The sequence below is a fragment of the Panicum hallii genome, chromosome 1 (assembly GCF_002211085.1).
Source record: "Panicum hallii strain FIL2 chromosome 1, PHallii_v3.1, whole genome shotgun sequence".
Taxonomy (NCBI): Eukaryota; Viridiplantae; Streptophyta; class Magnoliopsida; order Poales; family Poaceae; genus Panicum; species Panicum hallii.
The window spans coordinates 53,556,907-53,574,108 of NC_038042.1; the positions used below are offsets into that span (position 1 = coordinate 53,556,907).

The 17,202-nt window shown below is 45.6% G+C and overlaps 3 protein-coding genes across 3 annotated transcripts; 2 read left to right on the forward strand and 1 right to left on the reverse strand.

Moving 5' to 3' along the window:
• The first annotated feature begins 1,929 nt into the window (after positions 1-1,929).
• Positions 1,930-7,513, forward strand: LOC112892731 (uridine-cytidine kinase C-like). Its single transcript, XM_025959857.1, has 12 exons — positions 1,930-2,213; positions 2,461-2,828; positions 3,079-3,193; positions 3,287-3,482; positions 3,600-3,713; positions 4,086-4,259; positions 4,768-4,962; positions 5,099-5,221; positions 5,315-5,427; positions 5,554-5,674; positions 5,776-6,036; positions 6,905-7,513. The coding sequence occupies exons 2-12, from the start codon at positions 2,492-2,494 to the stop codon at positions 7,112-7,114; spliced, it is 1,959 nt and encodes a 652-aa protein (XP_025815642.1). The 5' UTR covers positions 1,930-2,213; positions 2,461-2,491; the 3' UTR covers positions 7,115-7,513.
• A 385-nt stretch (positions 7,514-7,898) lies between these two features.
• LOC112879972 (E3 ubiquitin-protein ligase RBX1) lies at positions 7,899-10,281 on the forward strand. The gene is made up of 5 exons (XM_025944447.1): positions 7,899-8,122; positions 8,231-8,281; positions 8,386-8,445; positions 9,834-9,905; positions 10,001-10,281. Exons 1-5 carry the CDS (start codon positions 8,005-8,007, stop codon positions 10,036-10,038), a joined length of 339 nt encoding a protein of 112 aa, XP_025800232.1. The 5' UTR covers positions 7,899-8,004; the 3' UTR covers positions 10,039-10,281.
• A 374-nt stretch (positions 10,282-10,655) lies between these two features.
• LOC112891957 (protein KINESIN LIGHT CHAIN-RELATED 2-like) lies at positions 10,656-14,489 on the reverse strand. Its single transcript, XM_025958976.1, has 3 exons — positions 14,238-14,489; positions 11,865-13,853; positions 10,656-11,076 (listed from the first exon to the last, which is right to left on the reverse strand). Exons 2-3 carry the CDS (start codon positions 13,784-13,786, stop codon positions 10,863-10,865), a joined length of 2,136 nt encoding a protein of 711 aa, XP_025814761.1. The 5' UTR covers positions 13,787-13,853; positions 14,238-14,489; the 3' UTR covers positions 10,656-10,862.
• Positions 14,490-17,202: the final 2,713 nt, after the last annotated feature.

Consider the following 17,202-nt stretch of genomic DNA (forward strand, 5'->3'; position numbering starts at 1 on the left):
TGGTTAAACAATTATCTTACCGAGATAAATCCTCAAAAGTCTCTTTTAAATCAGGTTCTTCAAAATTTCCGAGTAGTTTTGCGGCGTCCAACCCCTGAGCCTATGAGCCAGGAGAGCCGAAGGAGCCATGTCGAGTAGTGATTGATGCCCAACCCTTGAGCTTGGGAACTAGCGGAGCCATTGGAGATGTGCCGAGTGTCGTGGAGAGTCTTAACCGGATGTTGATCCGAAACAGGAGATATACATATTATTTAGCATAATGTGAAGATATCAAAATTTATTCGGTATACCAAAAACTGAAATTTATTCAGTGTAAAAATAATTTTGCTGTGTCAGGCTCTTTTTAGGTCATCTGAATCTCCCAAGTAGTCTGCCTGTTACATTTAAACATCTGGTCCCGTTCTAGCTTTCGCTCATACCGTGTACGAGTCGTTGAGGCCAAGACCGAAGACTCCAGGCTTCACGGATTAAGGCGGAAAACTACCTGAGCAGATTAGCGACAAACAAAGAGGACAACGAGCAAAAATAAGTAGTCAACATGTAACAAAAAAATGCGTGTTGCGCAAAAAGTAGGCGGCGAAGTGTAGCTCTGGAGGATTTCATTGCCTGTTCAGAGATGTACACAGATAAGTAGTCAACACAGTGCAGCTCTAGAGGGTTTCATGCGCGTCGAGAGACGTACACAGATAAATAGCCGATCTTATGGAGAACAAGTCAGAAAAGATATAAGTGACTTAGCTTAATTCGTGGGTGATTGTTGATGAAGCCGTGACGGTTGTTGACGAAGCCTGACTAGTCGGAATCGATTCCCATTAGATATTGATGGTGTGAGGTATGCTCCCGACTAGTTTTCTATTCGAGACGAGTAATCGACGTACGAGTAATCGACGTAGTCATCGGCGGGTCGCCGAGCATCCTCGCAAAGTCGAAGTAGTAGCGGTACGTCGATGTTACGTCGCGATCTGAGGTCGGAGTCCGAGTTGAAATAAATCATCCAAGTCCTTTTTCCAACACGGCTAGGGACTCGGACCGTAGCGTCTCCCGATAAACGGTGACTGTGATGTGAAGTCCGAACAGAACTCGAGTTCGGACCCTTTGCGAGTAGGAGCCGAGTTAGGCCTGAATTCGCTCTCGTGATTTTTTAGATCGGAAATTTTGATTTCGCTAAGATTGTCGGTAAGTTCGTTGATGTCGCGGCTGTATGTTGGTGTTGATGCCTCCGGCTCCCTGAGGTTGGCGAGGTGGCTGCCGAAGCCACCAGAACCACTGGCGATACACACCTAGGAGCCGAAGATAAAAGCTGTGCCTTCTTCCAGCGCGACGGTGAGGTTGGAAGGAGGTTGAAAGCGCGACGGTGAGGTTGGAAGGAGGTTGAAAGGATGCTATCAAGTTTGCCAGGGGATCTTCGATGAGCACCCCTACGTGGTGCGCCAGCTGTCGGTATTTTACCGGCAAGTCTACCTAGGGATACCCTAAGGTTGTAGAGTTGTAGGCAGGGTGTCGCCGAGATTAGGAATTCAAAGGTGCAAGCAACATAAGATTTAGATAAATTCGGACCGCGATGTGTGTAATACCTAGGTCCTGTATGGTGGTTTGTATTGCCTTGAATCGATTATCGGTGCGATGTCCTTTGAAGGGATTCCTACCCGCCCTTATATATTCTATGATAGCTTTATATGGAATTCTAGCCCGATATTAGCTTAGAAGATCTACCCGATTACTATTCGGATAATTTTGTTGTTCTATTTATACCAGACATATTCTATTTATTATCTAGAATATTTTCCCAGTCCCAAATCTTATATATATATATATCTTCTCATCCTATTATCGATGTCGCATATGATCTCTATCTGCTGTCAAGCTCTGTGTTGTAATAACCTCTAAAAAGATAAAAAAAATATTCTTCTTTCTCTCCTAAAATATATGCACTAGACGAGCCTATTCGAGTCGAGCTTAAGCCTTGACGACTTTATCGCGAACTGAGTTCGAGCTTGGCTGTAGTCTCGGCGTGATCACTCCTGATTGACCTCGGCTCGGGAATCGGGATGCTATCGAACTCTCCAGCTTGAGGTAGCAGGCTCGCTCGAGCTCGGCTCATTGACAGCCCTCCCCCTCGGTTTCTTCCCCCCTTTTATCTGACGACTCGGCGAGCGGCGGCGCCATTAGTCACGTCTTCGCCCAACTCTTTTCCGGCGACGAGCATCCACCAGGTATGCCCGCCCCTTCTCTTTCCTTCTACTATGCGAGACGGAGCACCCGAAACCCTAACAAAACTATCTGTATTCGGATCTGATCCAGTTACAATATGTTACCTACTAACTTCGATTTCGTTTGCAAAAATTATCGGGTGTACATGTGTACACCCATGCCCTATGCTGGGTCCGCCCCTGGTTAGGGAACCCTGAATTTCCACAATTCTATTGTCTCTTTTACATTCCTTTCCTATCTGATGTGTAGGCTACAATTGTATCTTGAAGACAACGTTCGGATGGAGCAGCATGATTCCATGGCTGACTCACCAAGGAGACGGCATAACCTTCTGCGAGACAAGGTCCAACTGGTGAAAAGGAAAGACTCAAACCGCTATGAGATCGTTCGCTTTCATGATCCATTGTCTTTTGAGAAAGGCTTCTTTGTTGTGATCCGCGCCTGCCAGCTTCTGGTGCAGCACAATGAAGGGATAATATTTGTGGGTGTTGCCGGACCCTCTGGTGCTGGGAAGACAGTGTTTACTGAGAAGGTGGTTCATTTCATGCCTGATGTTGCTGTGATATCAATGGACAACTACAATGACGCAACTCGCATAGTCGATGGCAATTTTGATGGTAGTCCTAATCACCATGCAATTTGCATCCTGTCCTGTTATTTATTGATATGTATGCCACTTCCTTCACAGCAACAAGATTTTTGAAAAATAAAAATAAAAGATAGTTGATGTCACATGTATCTGAGCAGTTGTATGCTTTTTGAAGCAATGTTAGCATCAATGAGGTCTATTATTACAACTTGCATTGTCTAAGGTGATAGTGTTTCCAACCACAGAAGTTAAATTTTTACATCTTCAAACTTGCTCAGATCCACGTCTAACAGACTACGACACACTGTTGGAAAATATTCATGGTCTCAAGGAAGGACGGTCAGTTCAGGTTCCAATATACGATTTCAAGTCGAGCTGCCGGACTGGGTATAGGTACATAATAATCACTGCCATCTTTCATTACAATAGAAGCTTAGGTCCATATTTCATCATTCATTTCTAATGTTATCATTTCAAGTGCAACAGAACAGTTGATGCCCCTAGCTCCCGGATTGTTATCATTGAAGGTATATATGCACTAAGTGAGAAGTTACGGCCTGTGATGGACTTGCGTGTTTCTGTCACTGGTGGTGTTCATTTTGACCTGGTGAAGAGGGTTTTAAGAGACATACAGCGAGCTGGCCAGGAGCCTGAAGAAATAATCCATCAGATCTCAGAAACGGTAAGTTGAATTTTCCAACTTGGCTATACATTTCATGAGCAGTCTTGTCGTTCATGTTAACATGTGAATTACCTCTTACTGCAACTGGTGTGGTTAAATGAAAGATGGCATTTCCAGGTTTATCCAATGTACAAGGCTTTCATTGAACCAGATTTGGAGACTGCACATATTAAAATCATCAACAAGTTCAACCCATTCTCTGGGTTCCAAAATCCCATGTACATTCTAAAGGTAGGCATTAATAACCTCTATATTTCTTTTTCTTTTTTTCGTCCATGTCCTAGCAAATCCTGGATCTCGTCTGATCACAAGACAGCTTAATTGTTGATTTTTTTGAAAGGAAAACAGCAGGAGAGGTCCCCCTGCTGCTGCTGTTGTTGTTGTTGTGTGTGTGTGTGTGTAATAAAAAGAGGAAAAACAATACTGAGAACATTGCCGGAGGGCCACAAAGAGAGATTAAAACTTTACAGGAAGTAGCTAGGGATAGATATCCAGAAGCAACTAATAGAAAATTTTTTAATTGTGCACCAACAACATAGTTCAACAAGAACTGTTTTTATGATTTACCAAGATAGCCTGACTCTTGGGCGTCTATACTTGCAGTCACCAAGGTCTCTATCACCTGAGAAAATCAAGGCTGTGCTTGGTGATGATCATACAGAAAGCAATGAAGAAACTTATGATATATATCTACTTCCACCTGGTGAAGACCCAGAAGCATGCCAATCATATTTGAGAATGCGGAATAGGGAAGGGAAATATAATCTAATGTTTGAGGTATATCAGTTCTATGTTTTTCCCCCTCTTATCAATGGAAGTTCAGTTCTATGTTTTTTCCCTCTAATCAATGGAATTTCAGTTTTATGTGTTTTTTTCTCGCGTAATGGAATTTCAGTTTTATGTTTAATGGATGCATATTATATTTTTGAAGGATATTGTTGGTTGTTCATGTTCTGATGCTAGTGTTGTAAGGTTCTTGTATTAAGTTCATTCCTTTGCTTCTGTAGTTCTGTGTAGTTTTTTGCATACACATATTTCCAAGAATCTTTATTTGCTAGAACATGGAGCACTAGTTCAGTTCAATTTTTTATTTGCAGTAATCTTAGTTGCACGTCTATTTCTATATTTACTAGGACTGCTTTACACATTTGCTCAGTCTTCTATGCACTTGGCTTAGATCCACCCTCTTTCACCTTTTTTTTTGTCCTGAATCCTGATGTCCTGTAACAAACAAACCCTTTCTGTCAGCATTCACTTAGTCCGTTATGTTATTTTCTACTTGAAGGAATGGGTGACCGACAATCCTTTTATTATATCACCAAGGATCACTTTTGAAGTCAGTGTACGACTTCTTGGCGGTTTGATGGCACTGGGATATACTATAGCAGCTATACTGAAGAGAAGCAGTCGTGTTTTTTCTGATGGCAAGGCAACTGTTAAAATTGACTGGCTGGGGCAACTTAACCGGCAGTATATACAAGTGAGCATAATCTTTGTTGTTCGGTTGCTGTAGTTTCTCTCAGTGTTGTTGTTCACATCTCGAGTTCTTAAGTACTGTTTTATTTGTAACTTTTTGTATCTCAACAATTCTTTAATAACATTGCTTCTTTATATAGGTGCAAGGAAGAGATCGGCTTTACGTTAAATTTGTAGCGGAGCAGTTAGGTTTGGATGGTTCTTATATACCACGCACATATATTGAACAAATTCAGCTGGAGAAATTGATAAATGATGTCATGGTATGTATTTTATTAGTTATGCACTTACACAGCATATTCACATTACTTCAAGTTGTATTGCTTAGTCATTGGTTGAGTCTGACTGATATGCAGGCATTACCAGATGATTTGAAGACGAAGCTCAGCATTGATGATGAGCTGGTCTCAAGTCCAAAGGAAGCATTTTCCCGTGTTTCTGCAGATAAAAGAAACAAACTTATGAAGAGGTTTCTTAATAGAATCCTTGTTTCCATTTTGAACTGTTGCTCCTGTAAAGTTGAATTATCTGTTGAAACTTGAAACTCTGGAACCTGAATAAAGTTAGCTGACCTTTTGTTGTTGATGTTCTCCAGTGGTCTATCTCATTCATATTCAACGCATGGAGACAAAAATATGGTGAAATTGAGTAAACTGACAGATAGCAACAGGAGGTATGGTGGAGGGCGAGCCCCTGAACCTCCTGCCATCAACCAGGTGATTTTTGTAAAAAGTTATGTAACTAGCAGTCCAGGGCCTAAATTTGACATATGGAACACTGATATGCAAATGTTCTTGTTTCCACTTGTATTCCATAGGGTGCAGTCACCCAGCTTTCTGAGCAGATATCAACATTGAATGAAAGGATGGACGAGTTTACCTCTCGAGTTGAAGAGCTTAATTCAAAGTTTACAGTGAAGAAACATTTACCCAGTCAGCAGAATTTAGCTCTTCCAAATGATGCTTGCAATGGTTCCACGCCTACAAATCTCTTCGTTTCTCAGTTAGGCAATGGTACTCTGATACCTCATTCTTCTTCGTCGAACCAACTTTCAAAGGATTCCCCGATGATAGAAGAGGTCCCCCCCCCTCTCCTACCTATCCTTTTCATAGCTTGTTGAAATTAGATGTATTAGTAATGTCGACATTATTCAAATATCAGTTTATTTAATAGATTAATAATTCAGTGAGAATTTTTTAGATCTCAGAGACGGATCTTAACAATTTGATAAAAATAGCAAAGGATCAGGGTTGTCATGGGTGTCAACAAGTGGGCCGCAAATTGAATCCTGTTTGAGTTTTATCCAAAACAAATAAAAGGAAAATTAAGTAATCCAGTTCCATTTCTAGTACAGGTAGTACCGGAATATAGTTGGCAATGGTAAAAAATTGTAATTATACATCTATGAAATATCAAATAATATTTTGATTGGAAAAAACACATACCAGCTGAGAATCGCTAATTGCATGGTTTCATAAGTTAGTTTGATGTACTATTAGTATCCACACACACAAACTGTAGTCTGGTTTCAACAACTAGTACCAGACAAGTAATTGAAACTCGCCTTCTGTAACATTCAGCTGAATCGCAGGTAATCGATCCCATACCTTCTCTTCAGAAAATAAAATCTGGCATAAAATGTTCCTGTGACAAAGCTTCTTCACATTAGAGGACTCTTAAAACTTTCAATGGGGCATATGATTTTTTATTCATTTTAGATAAAAATTATGTATTGTGCAAAGCCTAGGCTAGATGAATATATACTCTTGACTTTGAAAATTTTAATGGTATAAGCAAGTTCTTTGGTAATTCTATATGTTTGTGACATTTTATTTAGTATCTACTGTAAACCTGTTTCTGGTCTGTGTTTATCTTATTCTTATTGCAACACATTCTTTGTACATACCTTGGCATATTTCATGATTGATGCTTTGTTTCCTAAGCAGATTATGAACATATCAAGGGGTCAACGCCAAGTTATACATCAGCTCGACAATCTGACCAACCTGCTTCATGAGCATTTGGTCTTAACTCGCCAGTCTAATGCCGCCAGCAGGAATCGAGTGCTGGATATCGACACTGTCATCTGTCCACTTATTTGCCTAACAGTAGCTAGTATTGGGTACTTCATGTTTAAAGGTCTGAGCCGGGGCTGACCAAAATGAATCAGCCCAAGCATGCTCTCTGAGCTCCGTCGAGTTTGGCAAAGAAGTGGAGGAAGCCAACTTTGACAACTGATCTGCGAGGCCATGGAGTCCAAGATTCCATACTGATGTTCTCTCCTGCAAGCTAAAGAAAGACAGCCCTCAAACTTTTACACCCGGAAGACCATATCCAACAGCTTACAAAGTCCCAAGACAGATAGTCATATACCATCACAAGCAACAAAGCCTTCGTTTTTGAGCGAATTACTCTCAGAAATGATGTACCAGAGGCATATACTTTTTCCTGTAACGGATACTGGCAGTCCCCAGTATCAATAAATTTTGCAGATGATAATAGTCCTCAGATAATGTCGATGAAATTATGAGAAAATCCTGCTGATAATTGTCGTCTGTCTGATAATTTCTTGCCTGCCAAGTTGGTCGCAACCTCTATGCCTGCACCTGTATTCAGACAGCACGCTTCCAATTTTTGTTGCCTTTCTTCTCACTCTGAAGCGAGTTGAATCAGTCTAATTCAGCTCCACAAACACACAATCCACATCACGCGTTGCCTTTCAAGATGAAATCTGATGCTCAGCTGTACCAAAAAAAAAAGTTTGCTGGGGCTCACCCTCTTCGTCTCAAACGTGACTACGGCCCAATGCAAAAGAGTAGTTTTGGGCTTTCGGAACGGCCCAAAGTGCAAATTGCTCCGGCCCGTCCGTTTCCTTTCCCCAAAGTCCAAACCCAATGCGCTACAGCGGTTATAAATGTGGGCCGCCTCTGACTACGTACGTCCGTCTCCTGAAGTCAATCAAGTGCCGCCTCCTCTCCGCTCCGCCCCTCTCGTCCGTTTCCTGATCCTCTCTATAGTTGGTTCCCCTCGTCTCGCAGCTCTCGCGATGGACAAGGGCGGCGTCGCGGTGCCCCCGACCCCGGCGGGCTCCTCCGCCGCCGCGGGGAAGAAGGCCAAGCGCTTCGACATCAAGAAGTGGAACGCCGTCTCCCTCTGGGCCTGGGGTACGGGCGAATCGACACATGTCCCCTCCCTCCTGGATTTTTGTAAATTATTTTTCGCTTGAATTCGTGCGATCTGACTCGATTTCTTCCTCGTTTGCGCCCCCCCAGACATCGTGGTGGACAACTGCGCCATCTGCCGCAACCACATCATGGACCTCTGTGAGCACGCCGCCCCACGTCCCTCCGCTCCCTTCGATTTGGTTTTCTGCTTGTTGGTCTGATCTCGCGGTGGTGTGGGGGTTCCGCGTTTGCGTGTGATGCAGGTATCGAGTGCCAGGCGAACCAGGCGAGCGCCACCAGCGAGGAGTGCACCGTCGCTTGGGGTACGATTCCCATCTGCGTACCTTGTTTCCCCACATTATCTAGTGAATACAGGGTTGTGGTTAGTTTACAGTAGCTGCTTGGTTTGCTGATGGTTGTGGCGTGAAATTGGATCCATAATTTGGCGCAGTTGTGATGATGGTTTTGGTTATCAAACTCAGGCACGGTGGTGAACTATCAGTATAAGTAGACTTATACCTGCTACAAACAGCAGTGGTTCACATGTTGGTTTTTGCTTGACTAGTTTGTTTTTGTCCCTTGATGATTATATTTTCTGACTGTAACCTCTGCCTTGATTATAGTATGTCAACACTAGTTCACCCAACATTTGGTATCCAGGGGTGTATTGAAGGGGTTCGCCTGCTCGGAACTAGGATCCTGATAGGAACACCTAATTTTAGTTGCGGGAGCAATTAATGTTTTTGAGTAGCAGTTGTCATTCTTAGTTTGCCAGGTATAAGTAATTTTAACATGGATATGGCATTCTATAATGCCTTGATTATAGTTGTTCATGTAACTATAATCTAACAAAAATGTTCAGGGTGATGTATCTGATTGTCCTTGTGTGAATTCACTCTTCTAGTACAGGACTGAAATGTTATTGTTTTGAAAGACTTGAAAGAATTGGGTTTCCTAAATTTTTTAAGTAATTATATATATTTCGTTTGAAGGTTGATTGGCTAGGAGAATTCCCAAGTCATGCTTATACCATGTATGCAGGAATCAGGTGCAAACTTAGGTGCTAAGTGTTACCAATTCACACGGATCATTAATACCATGTTAGGAGACAAATGAAAAACAATTTATGGGTGGTGAATTTTCTGATAGCATAGTTGTCAAAGGCTCCTTCCAGTAGTACATATCTTACTAATGTGATCTTTTGCATGTTACCTCTTAATTTTGGACAGAATTTTGGCTAGAACTGTGCATTTTGCATCACTTGTTGAGCATAAACGTTAACTATGTAATCCCTTGTTGATAAGGTATTGTGATGCATTTGGATATGTTGGCTGATCTTAACCAGCAACCTCTTGCTTGTTTAGGTATTGTATGCTTGTTGCAATATGCATGCTTGGTAATCTTAGTTTTCCTCAAGAATACAGGGCCACTATTTGTTTGTATAGTCTCAACCAAAGTGTAATCATTGAGCAATGAGGGTTTCATTCAAATGGTTTATTTGTTAAGGGCGGTAACTGGACTTATGTGATTATATGTGTACTTGTGATGTTTCTGTTCTAAATCTAACCACTTATTTGTTAATTGGACTCGAGTGGACTGGTTCTGATTGTGGCTTTACTAAGCATGCATTGTATATTTGTGAAGTATTGAAAATCTTACCATAGTCGCTTGACTTCCAAAAAAAAACTGATAATCTGTTTGTGTTCCTCAGGAGTTTGCAACCATGCATTCCACTTCCACTGTATCAGTCGTTGGCTCAAGACCCGTCAAGTGTGCCCTCTAGGTCAGTTGCTTTGTCAATTGTCTCTTGTTCAATCTCATTGTTACTCATGCGCGTCCACCTTGCCTCACCTACTAAGATGTAATTTGATATTGCAGACAACAGCGAGTGGGAGTTCCAGAAGTATGGTCACTAGACAGTTGTGGCTTCGACGTGGAGTTGCTTCATGTTTCTCGTAGTTTAGCAGTAGCGGTAACTCATTCTGAAGAAGGCTACGGATGGTTAATTTTTCTGAAGCTCGTACTTTGGTTATACCGTATGCATCCTTAAGGGTGTTCAGCAACTCTTTCCTCCCTTAAAGTTGTAGAGGAATATCTCCATTTGCAGAAATTATGTGGCATTCGGTGGCTATTAGCAATGTGCGGTTCTCTGTTTCCTTTTTCTGCATACGAATATGCAATGTTTCCATTGCACAAAGGCAAACGATGAATTGCCACCAAAGCTAATGATTTTAGAGAGAAATTGTTAGCGAAATTCCACTTTTTGACTAGCTGAACTGCCGAAGCACCTTGCCTGCATAATTACAGATCTCCAAGCAAATCAAACTGGTTCTGACGTAATAACCGGCACGAAAATGATCTTCGATGATTTTCTAACAGCAAGTTTTCGCTGGCGACTTGCTTTTACAATTAAACAGGATCATGTGAGCTATTGCATTAATTTTTTTATTCAAGAAAATGCAGTTGCAGTGCTATGAATAGTTCTGACGTGGCGGATTTGCCAGAAAAGCTCGCACACCAGAGGTAGAAAAAGGAGAGAAACAGTAGTCACCGCTCGCATTCACAAAGACAACTATAAAGGGCACTGAACAAGTATAACCAATGATAGCATTTGAAACTTTACAGCAATCAATTTGAACATTTCATATTTCTAGATAGGTAAACACCACTATTCCCATTGCCCCACTCGAACAAACCAATTGAATACCTTAGTAACAATCGTCACCTTTCATCAGAACAGTCATGCTGCAACTGTGTTTCTCTTGGTGACGGTGTATGGGTTGGTCTCGAGCAGATTCTCCAGGGACTTTGCCTTCCTGCTTCGCACCCGGCCAGCCTCCTTAAGCAGCTCCCCAAGTCTCCGCTTCTCATCGTCAACATCTGGGTTAGCGGTTCCCAGCTTCTCCTCGCGCATTCCAACAACATATTCCAAGATCTCAATGGCCTCATCCAGTCTGGTAAACAAAATGTAAATATTAACTGATAGTTGGGGGTGAAAATAAAACACAAACTATTCACATTAGCAGGACACAAGGTGCCGACAGGTGATATTTCTTCCTTATGGTTAGTTCTGGAAAGTGATTCAGGAAGATAGCAATATGGCATAGTTGCTTCAGAAATCTGATCTAGCCAGCTAAGTTAGTGTTGACATTAATGATCAAGCCAGTTGTACCCTTCTACTCAGACTACAAAGCTAACAGTAAGATAGCATTGCTTTAGAAGTCTGATCCAGCCAGCTAAGTTAGTGTTGACATTTCTGATCCAGCCAGTTGTTGTACCCTTCTACTCAGACTTTAAAGCTAACAGTCCACATGTCTTACAAAGTAGCATGAAGTTTCCACACATACAACAGGGAGAAAAAAACAAACAGATAAAGGGAAAGCAAGAGGATAAAGAATTTGCGGCCCTTCTTTACAGAACAGCCAGCGAAAAGCAACTAAAGATGACGCAAGATGGTCCTGTTCCAATTAAATTGATCCAACTTTATTAGCAATCAATATCTGATCAACTAATTCGAGTAGCAAAAGCTGGTAAAGATGCTAATCATGTGCCTAGCTGGAAGAGGAGATGACTAATGCCAAAGAATTCCAACTTGCCAGAGTACCTTTACCCTACATGCCACCTAACTATTTCCAGGAAATCACTTGACAGAAAAGCTAATAATATGCGAGCAGGCACACAGAACAATCATCAACACCTAGCTGAGACAACGATATTGAGTTAGGAGAAGTAGGGAGCTTACCTGCCCATTGCATCATAAGTTCCTGCGAGATTGCTGTATACTCCTAGAGTATCTGGATGATACGGCCCATATTCTAGTTCCAGAACAGTTCTAGCTTCCTCGAACAGTTCTGCAGCTTCATTTATTGAGTATCTTTGAACGCATGCCAACCCCATCTGGTTCAGGGCAATCCCAAAGAAGGCAGACTTTTTCTCACCACAAGTGCGGAGCTTTGCAATCGCGCTCTTGAAGGAATCATAGGACTCTCCGTAATTGCCCAGAATATAGTGCAGGACGCCCATCTGAGCCTCAATTCCAGCAATTGTGCTCTGTTGGCCGGCAGAATTGTTGTACATTTTTAAGGCCTTCTGAAGTAACTTGAGTGCTTGCTCATGCTCATTCATAGTCTCATATATGGCTGAAACATCAGTTAAACCAGTGGCAATTTCTTCTAGAGAAGTCCCTGGAATAGGTTTCTGGTAAATCTTTAAGGCATTTTCACAGTAAGATTTTGACTCCCTCAGCTTCCCTGTCTTGTTGTACAGATCCGCTAGACGCACAAAAACAGAAGCCACAGTTGCATGATTCTCCCCTTTGCTGGTCTTGAATACCGTAAGAGCTTTCTGGTAAGCAAACACAGCCTCATCATACCGACCCAAGGAGAGGTAGATATCACCAATGCTGCAATCCACCGAGGCCACCTCTGTTTCCTGACCATTGGCTACCATGGCCATGCTAGCCATCACTAGATGCTCCAGTGCAGCTTCATGGTCACCCTTGGTGTCACAAATTAGACCCATAAGCCTCCTATCAGCTGTTTCTTCTAGTGAGGCTGGCTCGCCATGCTCCCTGTGTATGTCAAGAGCCATCTGACACAATCTTTGTGCTTCATCAAGTTGTAGTGCTTGCACATGGGCCTCGGCTAAGTACCGGCAAGTCTCTCCAACCCTTGGGTCTTGCTCTCCCAATGTTTGCTTCTGGATTTCAAGCCCAGAAGCATACCATTGCAGTGAGAGTGCAGTCTGACCTAGCATGCCATAGGTATCACCCAACTGCATGCAGCCAGAAAACTTTGCAAGAGCATGCTCCTGACCTTCCTCAATTACAGGGATCTCGAGGGATCGCTGCAGCACTGGTACGGCCTCTTCATATTTTCCCAAATTGCAGTAGATTGCTGCAACAACATGCAAACTCATCACCAAGTTTAAACTTGGCTTTCCACCAGCACATTTCTCAAACGACTTGGTGGCACGGAGAGCATATTTCAGCGCCCGCCGTGGGTTTTCTGAGGCAATCAAGTCTCTTGCATGTTTGAGAAGAAATGGTCCAAGGTCTGGGTTATCAAGTCCAGCATCTTCTGTTCCATTCCGTGGATTGGCATTTGATTTCCGCTGACGGCCAACTCGGCTTGCTGGTTTGCTGATCTCGCTCTCACCTTCCTCAGTGGACGCCTTTCCATTGGGGCCAACAGAGGCATCAGACTCGAGCTGTGATTTTGAAGCCTTTTTTGACTTCTTGGATGAATTGGAAGACTGTGCCTGGGCTGGGGTCCCATTCTCTGCTGAAGGGAGAGCATTGGCAGCACTTCCGTTCTCCTCTTCCTCCTCAATGACCTTCATGGCCTCCATCTCCCCGGCAACAAGGTGGCGAAGTTCTGAGTCAATCCTTGACTCCTCCCCATCTGAGCCGAAGCTCTCGCGTGATGGGGACCCACCCTCACTTGAGCTCTCCATCTCACACACATTGTTGTAAAGCTGCTCAATTGAGGGCTCCCCAGCACCAGAACCCTCAACATGCATCTCAAGTGCCTCGCTCTGCATGCTTGGAGCCATTGTTGAAGCTGCCGTCGACTTTGGGGCGGACAGATGCTCGTTGTTTTGAGAGGAATTCACCCCGTTCGGCACCTCCTCTGTGACAACTCCATCCACTGTAATTCCAGGCATCTTAGGCGAAAATTATGCCAAAAATTGTTCTATCCCGGAAGCCCAGACAGATGGCTAGCTCTCCAACCTGGAAGAAACGGAACAAAATTACTAAGGCGGCATGTAAATGATTCAAAATCGAACCCGTACGAACCAATTAATGAATAAACTTCAACATTAGCTAAGTTATTAATGCCAAACAAGCGTGCAACACAGCGTCAGATCGGATTTATTCATACGACGGAACGGAATGCGCAAAGTAATACCAACAAAATTGCAACTCTCGGCAGCGAACGCGGCAGGAAGAGGGGCAGGATACCAATTCGCAGCAATCAAGCGGGATCCCACTCTTCCGACCACGCAGAGCTCCAATTGCCGCCCGCATCAACGCATCCCTCCAGGCCAAACCGCGGAAAAATAACAGCACGGGAAGTTAAAGACGCGGCAATCGGGTGGATCTGGGTGGCCTCACCGTGATCAGCGCTCAGCAGCTCGATCCACGCGGCATTTGCACGTGCGCCTGCCGGCCGCGGGGGGAGGAGGTCGACCAGCTCGCGGGGCGGGGAGGCCAGACGGAGGAATGGAAACGTCAGGTCCGTCGCGGGAGGAGGAGGAGGAGGAGGGGAGCCTGGTAGGAAGGTGAGGAGGAGGTCGGGGGAGGCTGCCTTGCCATAAGGAAGGTGGTGGTGACGGTGGGGGGAGATGAGAAGACGAGTGCGGCGGAAGGGGGGCAGGGGGGGAAATGGCTCGCGCCTCGGTGCAATCGGACCGGGACCACGTATGAGCCGGCTCACGAGCGGGCACGGGCAGGGGCGTTTTGGTCCACCTCGGCAGCTGCGTCCGGACTCACCACTCACCAGAGAGAAAAGGCCCAAAAAGGAACGGAAACGGGTGGCAAATCCTGGATTGTTTGATCCACAAATGACAAATCGTCAATTGTTTGGTCTAAAAATGCAAGCGTCCGTTGCTTCGTTTTCTACGTCTACCCATCTTACTGTGCTCTTGTCAGTTGCATCCATCTGATCACTTCGTAATGCCTTTTGTTGATTTTATGTCCTGTACTGTCGTACGAATATTTTGACTAGTGATATCGATATATAACAGTCAAAATGTTACAGTCATAATCCAAAAAAAATCTTAAATTTTAAGTTTTCATCAGATTACAACTCCAAGAATGGCACGGTAGCAAATCTCCACAGCTTTTTATGGCTGGGTTGCTGGAAGCCCCTCTCTTCTGAGCCATACCCCCGGTGGCTTTCAGAAAGCGGCGCCCTACCAACTCGCCCTGCCTCTCTATCCATTAGTCCCAACTCTTGCCAGGTCTCTCTCCGATGCCAACCGATGGCGAGCGCAGCTGTGCCTGTCTCCCCCAACATGTTAATCACTAATCAGGACATGGAATTTTGTCAAGCGCTCACTAAATCTCGTTCTCCTTTTCACCACGGGGCATGTTTGTGTTTTCCTTTCAGAATTACAGTGTGCACACGGTTGGTAAACTGAACCGGTCATGTCTGCTATGTGCCTGCGTGTGACGTTTCTGATTGGATGCCTCGTCTGCTGATCAAACACCAATCAGAATTAAGCTCGCATGTTGTCCCGAGGAAACTACGAGAAGACAGAAAGGGACATGGAGATTAAGACTTAAGAGGCAATGAAAGAATACGACGGTCCTGCTGTGTAGTTTGTGCCTTTGTGGAGGAGGGTGAGAAGTCAGCTGCACACCTCTGCCTGTCAGTGGTCGTGAGTTGTGACCAGAGTGGCGTGCTCAGCAATGCAGCATCCCTCCATTACCGGCACATCGGTGGTCACCTCCACACTGATTGATCAGGTTCAGGTACCGCAGTTTCAGAGAACCAAATCCCCACCCACGGAAGAAGATCTCGCAACGTTCTCGTTCGCGGCATCTTTTGTCACACACCAAAACTGGGCAGCACCATTCTGTATGGGTCTGTGCAGGTAGTACATGATTGCAAGATCTTTCGGTAGAGCTGTTTCTTTCTGTGTTTTTTTCCCCCATGCTCCTACTAAAGAAAGGCCATGAATTGGCTTTGCTGTTCTCCGTTCGGTTGTCAGTAGGAGAGAAGGTGCCGCGGCGGCAGCTGGCCAGAGTGGACGATCGGTTGGCCCGACAGCGACGGGACGGCGGAAGCGAAGGTTGTCACGACGCGATCGACGCACAACAAACTTGGACAACGCACTAGTTGCCGCCGCGGCGAGGAGAGAGACGACAGGATGGCAGCTTCAGGGTAGGCGGGACTTGCTCGTCACCGACCGGCCGACCGGCCGGCGAGCTCGATCGGCCGCCGCCTTTTTCTGGCTGGACGAAACCGGTGGCTGGATGGATTCCCCTGAACCACCGGCCCGAGACGGACGCGCCCGTCGCGTCCAGCCTCATCCGCGCCGCGTCGAGGTGGACGGACACGCGTACGGTGCTAGAATGGATGGCGCGCACCGTCCGGTGATCGAGTGAATCCGACCGTATGCGAGCTGCGATGGGCATGGCATGTAGTGGTTGGTGAATGGAAGCCTGTGATTCTTGCGGACCTGTGGTGGACTGGACGATCTGTACACCGGCGGTCGGCTGGTGAGTTATCGCGCGCCACCGCTGGCCCGTGACGCCGGCGGCCGGCGTGGTCCACGACGACCGGATGGGCCGCGTTTATTGTCGCTGTACTGCAGGGATTTGGATTAGTGCGTTGACGTTACTGCAGGGAAAACAAAAGGTTAACGACCGGTTGGATCGGTTCGGTTAGGCTGTCCGTTTTCTGTGAGCAAACCGCACCCAGCGTTGATAGTTAGAGAAACGGAAGAAAAAGAAGAAGAATGCTAGGATTGGAGTAATGTTTCAGGGAGCACTCGCAGAGCACGCTGCAGCTAGTTTCTTCTTCAGAAGACGTGCAGCTGCTGGACCAGCAGATCGAGATCGGCTGAAAGTGAAGGAAGCGATGCGAGCGGCGTGTTCTTGAATCCTGGCCTGGCACGCTAGAACGCATCGGCACTTGGGGCAGGCAGGATGGGACGCAAAGAACGGCGGCTTTCCGGATCTCGCTTCCGTTCCGGTTCCAGTCGCGTCTCGCCGTCTCCGGGTTCCGGTCGCCGAACTCCGTGCTGCTGCTGCCGCCTCGTCCGCGGCGCGGGGATCGCGCTTGGCCGCCCGTGGCGCCCCCGCCTGGCGCGCCGTGGACTCGTCGTGCAGGACAACGCGGCGTGCGCCGTGCCCGTGGAGCCGGCCGGCACGCGGGAAACTGAGCGGAGCCACATGGCCGTGCCCCGTGCCGTGCGCGTGCGGACGCCGTAGCAGAGCAGGGCGAGGGCGCGTGACGGGATGAAGCGGCCTCGGCAGAGGCCGCATCGCATCCCGCGGCGCGCTTTGTTCGAGACGGGCCGCGACCGCGAGATGCCGAGGTCAGAGGAATCGACACGGAGGAAATGGAATC

Bases quoted from the DNA above. Each gene is read 5' to 3' on its own strand.
- LOC112892731 (XM_025959857.1), top strand. From the start codon at position 2,492: ATGGAGCAGCATGATTCCATGGCTGACTCACCAAGGAGACGGCATAAC. The intron at 5,428-5,553 runs GTTTCTTAATAG...GATGTTCTCCAG, and splicing joins AGAAACAAACTTATGAAGAG to TGGTCTATCTCATTCATATT. The intron at 5,675-5,775 runs GTGATTTTTGTA...TGTATTCCATAG, and splicing joins AACCTCCTGCCATCAACCAG to GGTGCAGTCACCCAGCTTTC.
- LOC112879972 (XM_025944447.1), top strand. From the start codon at position 8,005: ATGGACAAGGGCGGCGTCGCGGTGCCCCCGACCCCGGCGGGCTCCTCC. The intron at 8,446-9,833 runs GTACGATTCCCA...TGTGTTCCTCAG, and splicing joins GGAGTGCACCGTCGCTTGGG to GAGTTTGCAACCATGCATTC. The intron at 9,906-10,000 runs GTCAGTTGCTTT...TTGATATTGCAG, and splicing joins CCGTCAAGTGTGCCCTCTAG to ACAACAGCGAGTGGGAGTTC.
- LOC112891957 (XM_025958976.1), bottom strand. From the start codon at position 13,786: ATGCCTGGAATTACAGTGGATGGAGTTGTCACAGAGGAGGTGCCGAAC. The intron at 11,077-11,864 runs GTAAGCTCCCTA...TTTGTTTACCAG, and splicing joins ACTTATGATGCAATGGGCAG to ACTGGATGAGGCCATTGAGA.